The following is a 20,665-nucleotide window of genomic DNA, read 5'->3' on the forward strand; positions in this document are numbered from 1 at the left end:
TCTAACTCGTAATCCTTGCATGTAAGTACTTGCGCAGGACGGACGAATGGAAAAATAAGTAGGAAATACGTATAATGAGAGAAAAAGAGAAATATATTATAACGTGCACCGATCCTAGTATAAAATCTTTACAGTTAGGAATTTAATCCGATAAAAGGATATTCCCTTTTGATAACGATATTATTCATTTCATTTTTCTCTTTCTTTTATATATATATATATATATATATATATATATATATATATTCATGGATTCAACGAGAATTATTAACAAGTAAGAGAAGATATTAACGTCAACAAGATGTCATATCTATTATAATCGAAAAACTCGAAGCGTCTTAAATTTATCGTCTTAGAACTTCTCGATAATAAAGTAGAAAAGAGATAAATAAAAGAAAAAGAGAGAGAGAGAGAGAGAGAAAGACATAGAGAGTAGAAGGAAGAGAAAGAAAGAGGAAAGGAGAAAATAATAAAAATGGACAATTGCAGTTAAGGCACGCTAGACTGACCCTCGACAATCGTCGTTAGCTATATTTTGAGAGTCTCATTACGTTATTCTCGGATCGCGCTTTTCCCTTATTTCCCGCTTTTCCTCCGTTTTCTCTCGGTCGACGCCGTTCGTCGACGTCGACGTCGCCGTTCCCGTTGCCGTTGCCGCCGTCGCTTTCATTGTGGGAGTCCGCCCATAAAACCCGACCCTTTCCTGTCTCCGTGTGCTGCTCCCTCGTTACCGGAATACGAACACGGATTCTCAGCAAAAAAGAAAGGAATAAGACTCATCAGATTTCGGAACTTCGAAAGAGAACTAAATCGAATCGTTCCGAGTGTGTTCAGGATTCTATTGTTCTTATTCTTTTTTCTTTTCTTTCCTTCTTTCTTTTTCCTGAAAAAAAAAAAAAAATAAAAAAGAAAAAAGAAAAAAAATTATCCATCTATGCAAACGTAAGGGAGAATAATTATAAAAATTATATTGATATTGAAAAATCTACAAATGTATAGATATCATATAAAAATGATCTACAGGTTTACGTTGTAACGATTTAAACAAAAAAAAAAAAGAGCAAAATATAAAATATAAATCAAAACCAGAATCAAGATCAAAATGAAATGAAATGAAATGAAATGTCGAGAATATTTATTTAATAATCACTCTCATTTATGTATACGTATGTATACATAATGTACAATAATGGTTATATATATATATACATATAAATATAAAAAAAAAGGAGAGGGATGAGGAAGTCGGAAGATTTCCTCTCAGTGAAACGAGTCGAGCATTGGAGGATCGAGATGCAACGTCCCGGTCGAGACAGGGCATAATTTAACGCGGCCATTGGAGCCAAGGGGGGTGGGTGGTGGAGGGTACATAACTCGAGCCCGTTCATGGAGCTCGTTCTATTCGAGAGACTTGGCGCCCTCTCGCCCTCTCTCGGATATCTCATCCTCCACCCTCTCTCTATCGTTCGAGCCATTCTCGCTTCTATCTTTTTTCCCCTTCTCTTTACCCTTCTCTCTCTCTCTCTCTCTCTCTCTCTCTCTCTCTGTCTCTCTGTCTCTCTTTCTCGTAATATCGTACGGTCAGACTGAGCCGGACAATGCGTCGCATTCAATTCTACACCCAGCCAGTATAGAAGTCCCGACTGACCACAGCAACATCGTGGTGAGAGTAAAACGAAAAGAGAGAGAGAGAGAAAGAAAAAAGAAAGAGAAAAAGTGTATGTGAGAGAGAGAGAGAGAGAAAGAGAGAGAGAGACACCTTCCATGGGATACTCATGTGTCATTTAACTGAAATACCTCCGATGCGTCGAACTGATTTACAGCTGGGGGAACTCCACGTGTGTAAAAAATACGTCCACACTTTCAACATGTTTGCCATGTTTGGAGCATCGTTGTAATAGGCGAAAGGATAAATTTTTTTTCCAAATTTCTTTCTGCGCTCGGAATACGGATTTAATGTCGTCAACCGATTGGATTATTAACTCGTTTGAATATTATTTTAAATTCAATTTACAAATTGATATTTGATCTGATCTAATTAATTCAGATGAATTTTGAAATATCTATATGAAAAAAAAATATATATATATAAATTACTATAAAAAGAAAATATTATTAGTAATATTTTATTGACAAACCATCTAAAAGTCATCATATTAATAGATGTTGCATTCAACGACTGTATATAAAGTGTATCTACAATTATAGTATCTATTTAGGAGATACAGGATTCTCGAAGTGAGAGGATCGCGTATCCTGGTAAGAGAATATCAAGAAAGGAATTCGAAATCTCGAGCGTTTGTATACATCGCATGAGATAGTTAATGGCGATGATCAAACATCGGTAAGCCGTCTGCGTCTAGTCCGCTTGCACTTAGCATTAGAATCGATAACTACATCTTGGTTTGACGTTATAATCAATTACCAGCACCTCGAGCTACTGGCTATTTGCTTTTAGAAGCCAAGCTTCTCCCAGCATATTTGTACGAACGTCGCGTCCTTCCTATATATTATATATATGTATATATATCTTTGAGTAATCTATATACGTATATATATACGAACATTAGGAATCGATTAAATTCGCAATACCAACTAAGAAATACTAACTATAATACCTATATATATGAATCGTTAAGAAACATATTTATTTAATAATTACACTGTTTTAAAAAATTGATTTTTAATGATATAAATAGAAACACAAAAATAAAGAAAAAAAATAAAACAGAAAATTTCATTAATCGTCTCATCACATTGACGATAATCTGTCAATGAGGAAAAAAGAAAGATCATCGAATAATAACATTTCCTTCGAAGAAAATTAATTTGTAACGATTTACAGCAGGTACTTACCCACATATATCGTTAATGGCAGGAATAATGTAACACGATATCGGTACACACATAATCAAGACTTGCTCGCTTGCATTCGATGTACATAGAGAATATCTAAGTAAGAGGATATACATTAGATCGGGGTGGAACGTATCGAGCAACGGTAATTCCATCGACCATGAGCGTGGACTTCTTGTGGACAAATTATTCGAGATATTACTGTTACTTATATATTCGAATATATCTACATACACGAAGTTGTGAAAAAGAAGTAAAAAAAGAAAAAGATCATTAAAAATTTTAGAGAAAAATCCTCTTGAAAAATATATGAAATAAAATAATCAAAAATAGATCGAAAAGAAGAAACGTCACTGGGCACTTACACGTCGACCTTCTTAATTTCTATCTTAAAAAAAAAAAAAAAAAAAAAAAAAAAAAAAAAAAAAAAAAAAAAAAAAAAAAGAAGAAGAAGAAGAAAATTATTAACGTTATTTTATTAACGAACAAATTCGTAGCAACGAAAACGTTCGTTAACCAATAATAATAGTAAAAATGATTAAAACGTAAACGAGAGACGCCAATGGATTCGCGAGTATGGAAGCAATAATCATCTCGACGAGGCACTCTATCGATCTATCCCATCCTGGAAATTACATTCAAAGATGTGCAAAGTCGTTGCACTTTAGCAGAGCTACCGTATATCGCACGAGTTATACTTCCGTCTCCCTTCTCCCTTTTTCTCTACCTTCTCCTCTTTCTCTTTTTAATATCGCTTCACACTGGTCGATCGATCCTCCTCCTCGTTCTCCTCTTCGCCCTCCTCTTCTTTCTTTAACAGTATGACGACTACCACCCAAGAGAAAAGACATCGTCGTTGTTATTGGCGTCCATTAGAGAAACGTGTTTAATCAGAACTCTAAAGTTTCTCGGCTCAACTCGGGAGATAATTGGTCGTTCGACGAGTATTTGCGTGCCGCTTTTGACTAAACCCGTGGAAATAAAAAAGAGGAGGAGGATGAGAAAGTAAGAGGAAAGAAGAAAAGAGTAGAGAAGAGAAGAGAAGAGTAGAGAAAGAAGAAGAAGAAGAAGAAGAAGAAGGAAGGAAACATAAGAGAAACAAGAATTGTATCGCCAACTCTCTCGTATACATATTGTTTCTCTCTAAAAAAGAATAGAAGGAAAGAGAGAGAGAGAGAGAGAGAGAGACTTAAGGGGTTGTGCCCAGAGTAAACATGTCAAGCACAGTGCCGCCCATTAATTAGAACCCTCCGTTACTCTCTCTCTCTCTCTCTCTCTCTCTCTTCCTCTTTCTATTTCTCTCTTTTCGCCCTCTTTACATGTACAAGAAAGAGTGAGTGAGAGAGAGAGAGAAAAAGAGAAAAAAGAAAGAGCACATACGTATGTAGCATGGAACTCTCCCTCAGACCTCCTCTTTGCTCTCCGATGTATCATGCTAAAATCTATCGAGGCAAGGACCGGGTAAAATTGTGAAAGCGGTTGCTTGTTCAATCAACGACGCGACAAAGGGTTTAATTACTCGCACGAAGTGTACCATTTGCTTTTCATAAATCGTAATAGCGTGCAGCTTCCCACGCGTCACCTGTCCGAAGATTCTTATCTCTACGATTGAATAAAATAATAATAATAATAATAATAATAATAATAATAATAATAATAACGATAACAACAACAACAACAATAACAATAAAATAATAATGAATAGGAAATACGTGTAAGTAGGTTGGTAGAGGATGTCTATTGGAGGAGTAATGAACGGAGTGGGCCTAACTACTACGTCGTTTTCACTCTCATTGTACTCGACTTCTCTAGTCCGAAAAAAAAATATATATATATTTTTTCGAGACAATACAAAGTTGAAAGAGGGATGCAACAAAAAAAAAAGAAAAAAATATATATATATACATATAGAAATTATATAGGAACGTAGATGGAAGTACTTGGTCGATCAAAGGACCTCATCGAACTGAACGAGACTGAAAAGGCAACAAAACGAAAGGTCGATAAGTCGTCGAGGGAAGGAGACCGATAAAGGGTGGCGGTGGAGGTGGAAGAGAATGGGGGAGAGGTAGGACGACAATATTAGCCGTTCATTATTCGTCGAGCACCGTAATTACAGAGCCACGAAAGCCCTCTCGTGAAGGCACGCGACCCGTACGCGACATATGGCGAGCGACGTGTATGAACGTCACGTATACGTCGCGTATACGCGTCGCTCACCTATGTACTACTGCTACATGAACGATGAGCACGTTTATTTTTCTTTCTCTCTCTTTCTCTCTGTTTTTCATGAATCTCTTTCTCCTCTCGGTAAAAATAACAAAAAAAAAAAAAGGAAAAAAAGAAAAGAAAAGCAAGAAAAAAAAATATATTCACAAGCTCGGTCCACTCGGCGGCGACCTTTCGACTCGGACGAAAAATGAAATAAAAATTCTGAAAGCCCTCGCGCGCATCGCCGATATAATATAATCGATCCTATTAATTCCCATGCGAGTTAAACGAACGAAGTGTTGGTATGGCCATAAAGCATAGGAAATTCAATTGAACGGAGTACAAAAAAGGTTGGTACGCGTACCTACCGTCCAACTCGTTATTTCATTTATTTCACCGAACACGAGTACCTCTCTACGAGATATAAAGAAAGAAAGAAAGAAAAAGAGAGAAGGAAAAAGAGAAAGAGAGAGAGAGAGAGAGAGAAAATAAAAAATAACGTGGAAATCGATATACCTAAATAATGGTCGACTAACGCAACAACAGATATTACAATACATTTACGCGCGAGAGAGAAAAGAGGGAAAAAAGAAAGAGAGAGAAAGAGAATGAAAATAAACGAATTTCGAGGAATGTCAAATTAGATGGTAATTAAGAAAGAGAGAAAGAGATAGACGAAATGGGGGAAGTAGTAGTAGAGGAGTCGCAGTTTAAGAATAATATCGAGGCGTCATCGCGGGTTAATGGCCGTGGATGCAAAGCAGGCGAAACGATAAAATTCTTCGTACCGTGACGGAGATAGAAACAAGAACGACAACGACGACGAGGAAGACGACATCGTCCAAGTCGATGGTGAACAGACATGGATATATATATATATATATATATATATATATATATATATATAAGGCGAAAGACACGAGTCACGGAAAATGAGAAAGGGAGAGGCTGGGTTTGTTTTGAGTTTAACAGCCACCAACGTGGAATAAATTCCTTGGAAGGAAACCCTTTGGACCCTGAAGCGTTACGCTACCAAGAGAAAGCATTAAACAGAAAGAGAGAGAGAGAAAGAATGAGTATCGTCATCGCCATAGTCTTTCTCGTAGCCGACGGTGTCTTCATTACTTTAATGGAGTGCGAGTGGGATACGCCGGAAGGTGAGAGAGAGTGGGAAAAGGGACGAAGAAAGGGACGGTGAAGAGGCATCGCCTTCGCCTCCAAGGACCTTATGAAATCGGCAGGATAATAATCCCGAAGAGACGAAGTAAGGGAGGTAAGGAAGAAAGGACTCAAGTCGAAAGTGCTAATAGCAGAAAGGAAGAGAGACTTCGAGAGAATCTCTGCTGCTTCGTTGGTTCCACGTTTCTTAGACTCCTTTCTCTCTTTCTCCTTATATTTTCTGTCTCTCTTTCTCTCTGTCTTTCTTTCTCTTCTTAAAGAGATCCATGAGGATTTGATCCTCATCGTTCGTTATTATCTGAACACGTTAAACGAAAAGACGAAGAATAATTTCTATTTTATGTATCTTCTTCTCTCTCTCGTTTTTGAATAAATATTGAAGTTGCTTGTTTGATGTTTAAACTGTTAATGGGAGAAAATGAATTAACTCGTAACTGAAAACTTAACTTCTCGCGATTAAAAAAGAAAAAAAAAAAGGAAGTAAAAAGGAAATCATTTGTGTTAAAGAAATATAAATTATTAAGTGTGAGGATTACGTCAAGATTCCTACAGGATTAAATACCGATCATTTATTTTAAACGATCGACCGAAGATTAAACATTAAAACAATAAAATTAGAATGAATGTTTAATGTTTAAAATTAAACATTGAACCCAATAAATAAGAGAGATAATCTTTCACAAATTGTATCGTTCGCTCAAGTCATCTATCATTTGCATTTTTCCAAACGTATCTTATTTATAAAAAAAAAGAAAAATTCCTTTGAAAAGACAAAGAATATAGAAGAAGAAGAAGAAGAAGAAGAAGAAGAAGAAAAAGAAGTAGAAGTAGAGGAAGAGAAGGAGACGAAAAAATTTCGAGACGAGTTTGATGAGATGTGGAAACGGAAATACATGAGCTTCCGGTCGATCGTTCGCACTCAAGGCAAGAAAAGTACCGATACGACTATCTGTCGGTGACATATTGCTAGCATCGCCCTTCACCGTTAGAAAATCGAAAGATCCCTTGTCTCCCCTCCAAGGGAGATCTCATTCTCTCTTATCCTTGGGCCACGTCTATCTCCTTTCTCTCGCGAACTGCCATTTCTCTGACAGGCTCTCTTCTCTACGAAAATCGTCTCCATTCGGATTCAAATGAGGCCTCGTTCACACCACGCCACGCGTCATATAACTCGTAGGCACTCGTGGAAGTGGTAATGCGAGCTTCAAAATCGTCCACACGATTGAGGGGTTGAAATCGTGCATCACCTATTTCGTACTCGTTTACTCCATCTTCGTCGTCTTCATTCTCGATCCCTTATGTTCGAAAGTTCGTACGAAGAAAAAGAAAAAGAAAAAAGAAGTAATATAGAAAATAGACGATTACAAATATAGAGATATATGAAGATATAAAAATACAGAGAAAAGACGATTTACGAAATGGTTTTTTCTAATTCAAGATGGATCCATTGACAGAAGAAAAGAAAGAAGAAAAAGAAAATGAAGAAAAAAATATAAAGAAGGAAAAATATGAAAGCTCAGGAAGGAATAAGTATACGCTTGAAAAAAGAGGCCACGAAATGGAGTTGATCTTCTCTCGGCTAATTAAGAACACCATAAAATGTTTATAATTCCACTGCGAGCACCGAACAATAATGATGCTCTCTTGTTCTCTCATTCTCCCTTTCTCTTTCTCTCTCTCTCTTTATATTCTCTGTTTTTATTTCTCTACTTTTACCACCGGCTTTCTGGACCCAAGCGTACTGGTCCGTCCTCACGCCGCTAATGAATATCTAACGCGAGCAACGGTCCTTTTCACGAGAGCACATAAAACCTGAACAAGGAAAGAAGATACGGTGGATGGAAAGTCGACCGGAAGAGGACAAAAGCTGGACATACTAGCATTTTTAATCCCCATTCGTGAGAAGGTAAAGGCATCTTTTTTGGGGAATCCGGAAACTGAACATAGCCAGAGAGAAAGAGGAAGAGAGGAAGAGAGAGAGAGAGAGAAAGTCTCGTCTGAATTATTTAGCTAATTTCCGGTAAACTCGAATCGACGGTAAAGCCAAGAGCTCGAAGGAACTTCTCGGTCTTGTCTTCGTAGCAAGAGAGAAATAGAGAGATAGGATAAAGAGAGAAAGAGAGAGAGAGAGAGAGAGAGAGGAATAGGATAAGCAAGGACGTTCTCCAAGATCACAGCATCCCGGTGAAACGGAGAAAGAGTTTTCGTTAGAGAGAACAGGCAGCCGGTTAGTACAGTAACGGATCAGAGCTAAGTACGTACTTAGTAGACCCCAAGCGAAGCCGGAGGCGTCTTAATCACGTAATTGCTCGCGAAATCCCGTAGCGGTGTATCTGCCGCCCCTTTCACAGTCACCTCTCTCTTTCTCTCTCTCTCTCTCTCTCTCTCTCTCTCTCTCTCTCCCTCTATCTATCTATCTATCTCCATCTATCTAGCTATCTATCTATCTAACTATCTCTCTCAGTCTTTCAACGATCCGTTACGCCGCAGCCACATCGAGAGGGCCTGAAACTACAAAGTGGGCGCAAACGGCTCGAGGCTCGATATCTTCTTACTTATTCATTCGTCGCTTCGCCTTGGCAATCGAAAATTACTCGGTCGAGGGAACTGTGGATGGAGAGGAAGATCCACACAGAGAAACGTACTGAAAGAGAGAGAGAGAGAGAGAGAGAGAGAGAGAGAGAGAGAGAGAGAGAGAGAGAGAGAGAAAGAGAGGCTTGACTTTGAAGAAAAGGGAGAAAACGAGGAGAGAGGCTTTTCGACGTACGAATTTAATTCCGATCTTTAGATGTAGTAATACGATCTGCGAGACGTGCTTTTATGTATTCTGACTGTGCAAAGAAAGGATAAAAGTCGTGTAAATAGTCGTTGTAGATCGAGCCAACTCGAGCCATCGGATCGAATCGGATCGAATAGAACCGAGGTGGTTGTTTTAAACGGATACGCTTATTAATTACTTTCGAACAGCTGTTTAAGACGTATTTTGAGGAATCCTTTTTCGAGAATATCTCTTGTGAATTTATGTTATTACCGTTAACACGCGATTATTAACGTTAATTTAATTTAACAAGATAATATTCTTTATAAACGTAAAAGGGGATTATCCGTCGATAGTCGATAATTCGATGAACGGGAATAGTGGACACTGTTCAACCCCAGATAGGACTCGTCCGAGGAAACTCACCCTATGTACGATAGAATCCTATGAAATATCACCGAATCAAATCGGAAGTCACTACGGGAGGCATTACGTTCCGAAATCCAGTGGAACCAACGGAACGGAGGTTAACTTCTTCCGGCTTTTCGAAGATGCCCGTCTATATCTCATGTTAATGACCTCCCATAAACGCTAATGCCTGTCAACGAGCTTGTTCTTAAGATGACTATAGAACAAAAGCGAAGCTGGTAAGCGATAGAACGATTTAACGAGCGGATCGTAAGAGAAGAGAAAAGAGAAAAAGAAGAGGAAAGAAAAGAGAAGAGAGAGAGAGAGAGAAAAAGAAAGACAGAGTTCTGTCTCTAACTCGTTTAACGAGAAAGCCTCGAGAAGACTTTAATTATCGTTTCGATAAAATTCTCTCTCTCTCTCTCTCTCTCTCTCTCTCTCTTTCTTTCTTGCTTTCTTTCTTTCACATAGGGAGAATTAATTCTTACGTAATTAGCAAAAAAATTCGTTTGAAAATGCATCTGCCTTAAGGTATTACGACGACCAGATTCATCGAGAATACTTCCTGGAAGCTTGTTAAGCTCGTTCGATCTTTCTCTCTTTCTCTTTTTCTCTTTCTATGTGTATCTATCTATCTTTCTATCTATCTCTTTCTCTTCCTCTCGTTATCTCGGTTATTGGAATTCAAAAGAACGGCCAATAATCATTAGTTCGTAATTAGTCGATAATTGCCTTCGAGGAAGCGAATTCGCGTAAACGCGCGAGACCGTCTTAATGGATAGGAAAATAATATGCAGGAGCATATAAATTATCGACAGAAATAATAAACGATCTTGTGGATCGTACTTAATATCTTCTTTTTCTTTTCTTATTCATCGGACCTTCACGCAAACGTTTTCGTGCAAACGTTGTGCCATAGCAAACGCGGCCATTAGTTTTAACGGCGAACGCCAGTCGGCGACACCGGTTGGATATCTAATTTTATTATACTTGTTAATTCTAACATATTATTACTTATCACGTTAATTATTATTTATTATATTTTTAATTAATATTCTTTCTAATGTTTTTAGAAAAATAAATAGTTGCACAGATACACACACACACACACACACACGTGTGTGTATAGAAAATAAGAAAAGAAATTATTTTTCTCATATGAACTTTCACGAACGTCGTCTCAACGAGATTTTCTTCGCCGAAAGGACTAGAAAATCTAATGAGAAAAAATTGAATAATACGCAAAAAGAAAAGAAGAAAGAGAAAGAAAGAAGAAAAGAAAGAAAGAAAGAAAGAGAAAATGAAAAAAACAAATATGAAAGAGGAAGAGAAAATAAGAGACGCTCGTGTGGTTGGAAAAATAATGTAGCTGAGGAAATCGACGATATTCCTTGCCTTCAAAAATGCCGAGGAGACCTTATGTACCAATGGCTTTAACGTTATTTCCGACCGAGATTTGGTCGAAATTTGCTTCCGTGCCGGGACCAGAAGCCCATAAATATGTAATACCTCCCACATTGCGAACGTTTCTCTCTCTCTCTCTCTCTCTACAAACCCTCCCTCTCCCTCTCCCTCTCTCTCTCTCTCTCTCTCTGTCTCTCTCTTTTCTATCGTTTCTTTCCATCTTCTTTTTTCGTACCCTAACACGGTGACTCTTGCAACCCCTTACGTGTTTTTGCAGGACCGTAGTAGCTCGCGGCAATACAAGGGGAAACGCGGTAAATCATTTGTCCCGAAAGAAAACACAATGCAATATCCCGCTCGAGACGCCACCGTGTATATGTGTATGTATCTTTCTCTCTTTCTCTCTCTTTCTTCTCTCTCCTTTCGGGTGGAATCGCGCGAGTCATAAGTCAACCCCTTATATTGCCAAAAATACTTTAAAGTGCCACTCGGCTCCTCGTGCTTTCTCTCTCTCTCTCTCTCTCTCTCTCTCTCTCTCTCTCTCTCTCTCTCTCTCTCTCTTTTTCTTTCCTTCTCTCTTTCTCTCTCTCTGTTTCGTACGTTCTTTTTCTTTTAAAAGAAAGAGAGAGAGAGAGAGAGAGAGAGAGAAAGGGAGAGAGAACGATATTTGTGCCTCTTAGAAGCTAAGACATGTTTTATCGCAGCTGTTAAATGCTTAGAAAGGAATGACGTTTTTTGGTACACACTGTGAGAAGGAGAAGGGAAAAAAAGTAGTCAAGATGAGTATTCCTCGAAGCTTCGAAAAGAAAATTTCTTTTTATTTGTCTACTTTCGAGTATTATATAAAATATAGATATCTATATCTTATGGATAGAATGGGTGTTAAAGAAGACGTCGATATCGAAAGAAAATCGTAAAGAGATTACAAAAGGGTGCATTAGTAAAAGCTTTCTTCATTCTCTATCCCTCTCTCTCTCTCTCTCTCTCTCTCTCTCTCTCTCTCTCTCTCTCTCTCTCTCTCTTTCTCTGTCACTACTCCCTCCCTTCTTTCCCTTTTGTAAGCTCGAGCAAGCAGCAGGAAACTCGACATATTTCTCTTCGGTGGTTATCGAAAAAGAGATGAAAAGAAAAAAAGAAAAACATAGAGAGAGAAAGAGAGATAGGAAGAAAAAAAAGAACAAGTGGAGGAAGGAGTGAGGAAGAAAAAAGAGAAAAGAGAAAAAAAAGAAAATAAAAAGAAAGAAATAGGAAAAGGACGGTAAACCGCGATCCCAAAAGCATTTCTCGACGTAACCTAAAATAATGCCCGACAGAATCGAACAAAAGCATGAAATATGGACCGTACCGAAGCCATAAGTCTCTCTCGCTCTTGTAACTTATGATACACTTCCTTTTTTCCACATATGTGGAAGAAAGCATTGGAAGGAGAAGGGTGAAAGGGAGAAGGATAGGGTGGTGACAGGGGAGGTGGAAGAGGAGGAGGGAGAAGCAAAGAAGAAAGAGAAGGAATAAAAGGAACGAGACATGGTAACATGCGTGAGACTACCATTGTAATTTAGTAATTCGTTCCTTCTCTCTCTTTCTTTTTTTTTTGGACAGGCTTTCTGCTTTTTGTCAGAAAACTAAATAAGTATTGTCGTCCGAAATCGATCAAAGAAACTTTATAATATATATATTACGTAAATACTCACGTAAGGAGAAAAAAATAATCGTCTCTTCCTCGTCTCAAAGATATTATTCCATATCATAATTTTGTCTCGGTCCGAAACAGATAATTACGGTTGGCCAACTTCGTAGACTGCAATGGCTACTTCATTTCGATAGTAATTCTCGATTGATACGTCATCAAATTCGTCAATCCTCGTGAAAAATTCATCTTACAATAGATATATTATACAAGACGGAAAGAAGAGGATATATATATATATATATATATATATATATATATATATATTCTTCGCAAATTGTTAGACAGAACGAAATTGGTCTTGTTACGTGCTCAGACCGAATCGATTTCTACCCTGCGATGGTCGTACAAGTCTCTCTCTCTCTCTCTCTAATTTTCCATCCATGGATTTCTCTCTCTCTTTCTCTCTCTCTCTCTCTCTCTCTCTATCTCTGTCTGTCTTGATCTCCACATAGGCGTAAATGATAATGCCCGGGCTTAGGGACCTACCACTCTCTGACAAATTACGGGTTTGTTCTCAGAGTGCTTGTATACGTGTCGGAGATAGATTTCCTCGCTCCATCATCGTCGGAGATAACCGAACTCCGTTCTCGTGAGCCTAGCCAGCGCGTATTAATTAAATTTTAATGTAAATCACCACACTCCGTTGTGCTTCTCGTGCCCAACGTGCTCCGACATTTTTGTAACGTCCGAAAGGAGAAAGCCCCAAGCTGAATACATTAATAGTCCGAGTGTTAAGTTATGTGAAAAACGTAGTCTCGAAAGACTTACAACAAGACAAAAAATTCCTGCGAAGTTCTTTACTAAACGAGAAAGAGAGAGAAAGAGAGAGAGAGAGAGAGAGAGAGAGAGAGAGAGAGAGAGAGAGAGTAAAAAGAAAAAAGAAATAAAAAGACAGCAAATAAAATATAAATTAACGAAGAGAGGAGTTAACTTACACGAAACGGTTCTTACGAAATCGGCAAACTTCGACGAACATCGTCGTCTTATTCGGTAATATTACGAACGACGTGCAAGTTTCCACCCTCAAAGCCAAGATTCAAAATGGCTCTCGCAAACTCGGAATACTCGGTTAGGTGTCGGCACTCGGGACAAGTTTATTCGTGAAACATACCGCGTCGATGTTCTTCCACGATCACTAAGATCTCATCCCCTATTTTATCTCCCTCTCTCTCTTCTCTTCTCTCTCACACTCACACGCACAAACACACACACGTATATAACCAAAGACAGTGCCGTTTCCGTTTCTCGTTCGGCTAGCAGTCCACGGAATTAATTGCAACGACCGTGTCTTAATTGATAACGAACGGGCATTAAGATTTCGCGTAATGTCTCTTCGAAAGACGAAGGTAGTCGAGGAGACGAAGTTATACGAATAGAAGAAGAAGAACAAGAAGAAGGGAGAGAAAGATAGAGATAGAAGATGGCCGTCGCCAAACATCCCAGACGCAACCCAAACTAGAAGGAGAATTCTAAGGAGAGAGGTGAAATAATGTCGAGCACAAGGAGGCTCGTATTTGCATTAGCTATTCGTTTGACCCTAAAAACTGTCTGAATTGCACCAATGGTTGCTCGTAAAGCCTGAGCAATATCGCAACGAGGATCACACTGGAAATACGAAACTCTCGAAAGCCGAGAGGAGAAATGGTCTGAGAGACCGAGGCGTGACCGTATACGAAATTAATGTTTCGTTGAGTTTTTCTCTTTTCTCTCTCTCTCTCTCTCTCTCTCTCTCTCTCTTTCTATTTCTCTTTTTCTTTCGCGTCCTTGCGTGACTCAACTCGAGACGACAACGACAACAACACGACGACAACGATCGTGTTGCGAGCAAATTTTCGGGAGACTTTTCTAGCCCTAAGATTGATCGTCTGATATACCTGACGTCTTTTTGTACGCGATAAAAAGTTATAAGTCTTTTTTAGTCTAGTCGGTCAATACCCTGACTCCTAATTCGAGAAATTTTCCATTGTAATGTTCAGACTATTTTTGTATAGCTCGTTAAATACATACGTTCGTGATATATGAATGCATACATAAAATACCTTTAATATCTAATCTTTGTCAACAAAAGCATAAGGTTTATCTAATTTAATCGATCAATATTCTGACTTATTTGGAAAGTTTTTTATAATTATTAAATTTTTTATATGTAAATTATTAAATCATATATGTATGTTTATAAATGTATGAAGATCAACATGTATAGAATATATTTCTTATGCGTTTACTATGTTACTATATTACTTATATATTGTACTAATAAAATTTATGTAACAAATTTGTATTTTACATATTATTAAAAATATATATGAGTATGCATATATGTATGTATGTATGTATGTATGTATGTATGTATGTATGTATGTATCCACAAATATTATATCCACAAATATCCATTGAAACATAGCTAGTAAAAAATATAATACAATATACGAAAGAATTTCTTTATCCACTCGCATTGGTTTGACCGACGGAATCGATAAGTAGATTACTCTGTTCGTGGTCGGACCACGATCCGTTTTATACGGTTGCTCCGAAGTTAATAAGATTGTAAAAAAATATTGTTAGAGTTGTAAAAAAGGAAAATAAAAAGTACTTGCGTCATATTGATCGCAGTTCTCGTATATGATACAGTAGACTTTGATACTGTAAAAGTAAAATCGTAAAAAGGTTTCATGCTGGTTTAGAATCCGATGAACGTCCAGCGAAAAAGAAAGTATAAAGAGAGAAAGAGAAAAAGATAGAAAAATAGAAAGAGAGAATACATAGATCGAAAGAGGATCGATTTCTTTTCGCTCGTCGCGTGTCCAACGATGGTCGACGGCATTTACAGACATGACGAATACACCGCACAATGTATCGGATTTTACGAGTAACTTCGGCTAAGGGAAAAAAACGAAAAGGAAAAGAAAGAAGGAAGGAAGGAAGGAAGGAAGGAAGGAAGGAAGGAAAGGTGACGGGGCGTAGTACGCGAGTAACTCTCCTTGGTCGAAAATAAAAGAATAAAAAGAATAGAAAAAAAAAAGAAAGAGAGAAAGAGAGAGAGAAAGAAAGAAGGAAATAAGCGGTGGAAGGCACTCAGATTTTATTACGTTATTTTGTTAATGCACTCGGTGGTCCACGCGCCTTGCGACCAGAGACTTTCTGCCCAACGAAAAATATTATGTCCCTCGGTCAGAAAACGGGCCATGAAACCTCTTTATGCCTTCCTCTTCCATCGACTCCTACGCTTCTACGTCCATGGAATTTCACCTATACCCTAGTTACGTTAGTACAGGAAGAGTAAGTATTATTCGTTTCTACCCTTACGAGAAGTTGAGAAGAGGTAGAAAGGGTGAAAGAGGAGGGGTCAAAAAGGGAAGAGGAAAGCGCCAAAGGGAAACTTAATAATGAAGAAACCACATCGCGAGTAGACGACGGAAGTTGGAAGGTACCGACGACAATAAGACACTGATAAGGGAAAATCGTGTTTCCTATGGGAAGTCCGAGCTTATAAACGGTTTAAGCCGATGGAAAGTGATATCAACGAAGCGAGTCGTAAGCATTTGACTCACGTACGCGTTTGTTTGTTTCTTTCTTTCTTTCTTTCTTTCTTTTTTCTTTCGTTTTTTTCCAAGACTTTTTTTTTTAATTCTTTTTCTTTTTTTTTTTTTAACCATTCCCTCTTACCTTTTCGTTCTACGTGCACGCGATTTTCCTAAAAACACAGATTGACGATTATTTTAAAGAGTTAATAGCGTACGTGTGTACGTATCATAATGTATATATCGTATGTAACTCGTCGATTTAACAAATTTCACGCTTATGATAAAGCATAATTATTTTACTTTTTCGCAAATACACGTTGATTTCGATTGACACGAATGTAATGATACGAATTGATGGTATAACAAAAAAAAAAAAAAAAGAAAAAAAAGAGAAGAAATCTATGGGTAAATCTATCATGAAATTATATCTAACAAGCGCGTAACTCACTCGAATAAACAAGTTTTATACTAAAGTAAAAAATAAAAGAACGTAAGGTAAGTTCCACGAAAGCGATTATGTACGTTCTTACCAGACCGTTATTCCAAGATTTATTATTTACTCGTGGTAATCGTAACTATACAGGCTCGCGTGCAATTCAACGCCGGGTGCAGTAGACGGTCAAAATGTTAAAAGTGCATTAGCCAAAGAATGTGCTCTCCTTATATACCGAAAAACTGCATTGACGATACGTTTATGCGAATGGCCCGACCTTTTACAACAGCCGTTTAAGATCAGCTTAACTACAGTCTTGTCGTTTTAAGGTCAGCCCTTCTCACGTATTGTCAGGGGCAATACTTCGCTTGCTCTCTGTCAATAAATACGCTCGAAGATATTTTTACGGTGGTAATAATTTCCGTCGCACACCGTAAATCAAGGAACGGACGGGATGTGTGAAGGGCACACCCTTCTTTTCTTTTTCTTTTTTTCCTTCTCTTTCTTTCTTTCTTTCTTTCTTTCTTTCTTTCTTTCTCACTTGGAAACCGCGAAAAAGGGCCGCAAGGTCGAAGAAGTTAAGGACCTTAACGTCGTGTCTTGAGTACGTTTATACAACCATAAAAATATAAACTCTTAGCAAAATTCCTTTCGTGGAATGGACCAATAAAATTGTTAGTGTTAAAAAGAGCATAGTGTACTTTCAATTGTACGAGCTTAATGCGATTTGTATTGATTATATTCTACGGTGGATGACGAGTCTGACATTCCTAAAGAAATACACGTTGTATCGATCTACTTGTAAAAGTAGAATACATATGTACCTAGAGTACTTGTAGTTGTGGTACCTACGAGCGTGTGATTATGTAGATTAGTAATGGAAGTAGTCTTGGTAAATTCCTTACCTGAGTCACGGGAAGTACCAACGAGTCTCTTACGTTATTTAACGTGCTTCTCGAGTCGTCACGCGATCGTGTAAAACTCTGTGAGAAATGCCGCATCACCCTTTCTAATGTTTTCAACGATTGTCCGACACATAGTATCAAATGGTGTGCCAGCTGAAACGAGAAAGAAAATGAGAAAGTTAATAGAAATATTTTCAATTTTATTATGTCATACGGAATTACATATATACGCTGTTAACGTGTATACCATACAAATGTAACATTGAGCGTCTATGAAAAAAAAAAGAGAGAAAGAGAGGAAGACAAAATTTGCTAAATCGAATCACCGAGTCGACGTTAAAGTTATAAATCGTCAAGCCTAACAATTCGATATGCTTTTCGAGTCGCGAGAAAATGCATCAGTCACGTAATATCCACGTTATACCACACTCAAATACGATGCAACGGTGTAACAGCAGAACGGGTAGACTTTAACATGCTTTAGGTGAAGCTCGACTAATGGTTTTTCGACGAGCACCAAATAAACTATCATGAAAGATAATTCGACAGCCGTGAAGAGAGAGCACGTGCCTGTATCGTTAAGGGAAATGTCATTTATACCTGTATAAAGGCAACTACGTATACATCTAAGGCATGACATCTACGAGGATCATTAGATTTACATACACCCTCTACTACTACTATACCACGTAATCGTTGCAACGTCCAACGACATCGTGTCTATGGGGAAAGACGATACATCATAATTCCGAGCTACTACTACCCTGGAATCAACCTTCGATACACCCCTTACTCCTACACCCTTCTCTTTCTCTCTCTCTCTCTCTCTCTCTTCGCTAAATATCGATACGAAGTCTCTTGGAAAACACGCAATTCAACGAACCTTTGATCTAACGGAATACAAAAAACAGAAATGCGTAATATTTTTCGAAGAATATAAAGTAAACGCATGTTTTAAAGGAATAATAAAATACTTATGAAAAACTATTTTCAACATCGACGTAAAAATATTACCTTCTTTCGTCGTAGAAAGTAATATCGGTTGGTTGATAATAAAACGTAACGAGTCATATCCTAAACCCGCAAAATCCTGGGCTCTCTTCCGTTCTCATTTTACGTATTACGACGTATTTTCCGTGCAATCGGCCACGAAAAAATACGGGCTGCTTTATGAAATGTACAATGTGAATCGCGCGTATGAGTACGTGGAAAGTTTCTATGAAAAGTGAAATCATGTTTCAAATTGAATGTTAGTATACGACTGAAACGTGGGTTGCCTTTGCTAAACATTCGTAATGTTTTCTTTTTTTTTTTTTGTCTTCTACGTTCTAATATCACAGTGCGTGTACGTCTGTGTATGTATGATTACAATAAAGTATTTACTACAATATCATGTTACGAAAGTAAAAGAAAAATGTTTTCGGGTATACGTAGATACAACTTTATTTATGATACATAAACTTGTTATCAAACTACTCAATATTTGTATTAATTTATTAATAAAATACAAAAAATTTATTATGAAAACCTGAAAAGAATAATTTCAAGAAATTACAATGATGATAATACCTTATGATTATTACGCCAATTTTAAGATCTTGCCGCACAACGTCTGTGGATTGAAAAGAAATACATTGTTATGGGGAGCTTCCTTTTGCGAAACAGCCTTTATAATCTCTTGAGACATAACTCCACCTACTATGGCACAAATTGGACTAATTTGACCATACAAATCTCCTCTGAATTAAATAAAATATATAATGAGAAATGTTTTAAGTATATTCTTAAATCAATAAATCAAAGATACATACTCTATCAAGGAATTTATTTTATCTCCTAATTCATATTTTTCTATAATGGCTGTTGACTCTGCTTTCAATTTTTCTGAGCCTCTTTCGCTAGGTAAAGGGTCACTCTTATACTTTTCACGATAATGCAACATTACTGCAAAATTTAACAAGACTATAACATTTATTTAATATCACAATTATCATTAGGAAAGAAAACACTTACTCATCATCATATAATACATTTCTGATTCCCTTGTAGGAAGACGACTTTTATCTATATCTATGATAGACTCAAAAGGAACGAAATTATCTTTACGTTTTTCAGTAATAACAATCTTTTCAAATTTTTCTTTCCCTTTTGGTTCACCTCCTGCTGCATTTACTGGCTTAGTTTGCACGATATCCCTAAAAGTATAGCTTTTTGTTTATGTCGAATACAAATAATTTTCTACAAAAAGTATTTGTAATTAAAAAAATAATAAAAAAGTACCTATAATTACTTTCTAACCAAAAGATTACTTACTCAGCATATTCGTGTTCGCCCAAATCTGCAAAAGTATATCCAAAAGTACCCCAAACATCTCCCGCAAAGAATTTTATCTTATACTGTCTACATATCTTATTAAGTTTTTTTAATTGAGTCATAGTACACTGAGTAGCACAGATAACATTGAAATTATTAAAATATTCATCTGGCTTATCGTCTATATTTGCAGAATCTGCTTCTACATTGACCATAGGATTCAAATTCTTAGTTCTTTGTAAAGATGCTTCTGCTTTCTATGAATACATAATGGCATATAAAAGACCGGTATAATTATATTAAATGGATCAATAAATAACTTACATACATTTTTACCGATTTGATCATTAGGTATAAAAAACTGGGAACAAGTATCTTCTATTGTCACATTTCTGTGATCTAAAAGCGTAATTGTTTTAACACCTGCTAATATAACATTTTTTGCTATCTCAGCACCAAACCCGCCAAGTCCAATCAATAATACTTTTGCTGATCTTAATCTAGAAAAAGATAAGTACACTTACGATTAATTTATTTAATATTATTTCTAATATAATGATAAGATTTCTAATATAATCACAAGATATTTTAATAATTATAAGATATTTATTACTATTATTACTATTAACGCCGATCGTCTTTTGTAGGTTAGAATAATCAAACTCACCGCTTTTGCGATTCCAAACCCCATAAACGAATTTGCCGATCGTATAATTCAGCCTCAGCATCCGTTAACTCTGCATGATTTTTATCATCGAACATGATAGAACTCGTTATTTAATATACAAGGGAAAATATAAAACCTTATTAAAAAGAAACGGCAGTGTGCAAAAATCTGATAATGCCGCCAAGCACAATACAGTGTTGCCAACGCAATACAGTATTGCCACGAATAATTTCCCGCTTCAAATCTCAAATATATCAATAATTCGATCTTATTCGTTAATTTAACTTTATAAAGTATACGAACAAACGATTTTACTT

At 37.1% G+C, this 20,665-nt stretch overlaps 1 protein-coding gene across 2 annotated transcripts; it reads right to left on the reverse strand.

The window, feature by feature from the left end:
- Positions 1 to 404: 404 nt before the first annotated feature.
- LOC122632736 (SUMO-activating enzyme subunit 1) lies at positions 405 to 20,661 on the reverse strand. 2 transcript variants are annotated; one of them, XR_006327934.1, is made up of 8 exons: positions 20,349 to 20,661; positions 20,010 to 20,181; positions 19,682 to 19,938; positions 19,382 to 19,563; positions 19,180 to 19,312; positions 18,938 to 19,107; positions 17,369 to 17,521; positions 405 to 883 (listed from the first exon to the last, which is right to left on the reverse strand). XR_006327934.1 is itself a non-coding variant. In XM_043819911.1 (6 exons), exons 1-6 carry the CDS (start codon positions 20,441 to 20,443, stop codon positions 18,948 to 18,950), a joined length of 999 nt encoding a protein of 332 aa, XP_043675846.1. In that variant the 5' UTR covers positions 20,444 to 20,658; the 3' UTR covers positions 18,786 to 18,947. The 2 variants fall into 2 exon arrangements, 1 of the variants encoding a protein (XP_043675846.1); XM_043819911.1 differs by lacking the exons at positions 405 to 883; positions 17,369 to 17,521 and having other exon boundaries at positions 18,786 to 19,107; positions 20,349 to 20,658.
- Positions 20,662 to 20,665: the final 4 nt, after the last annotated feature.

The sequence above is a fragment of the Vespula pensylvanica genome, chromosome 10, assembly GCF_014466175.1.
Source record: "Vespula pensylvanica isolate Volc-1 chromosome 10, ASM1446617v1, whole genome shotgun sequence".
In the NCBI taxonomy this organism is placed as follows: Eukaryota; Metazoa; Arthropoda; class Insecta; order Hymenoptera; family Vespidae; genus Vespula; species Vespula pensylvanica.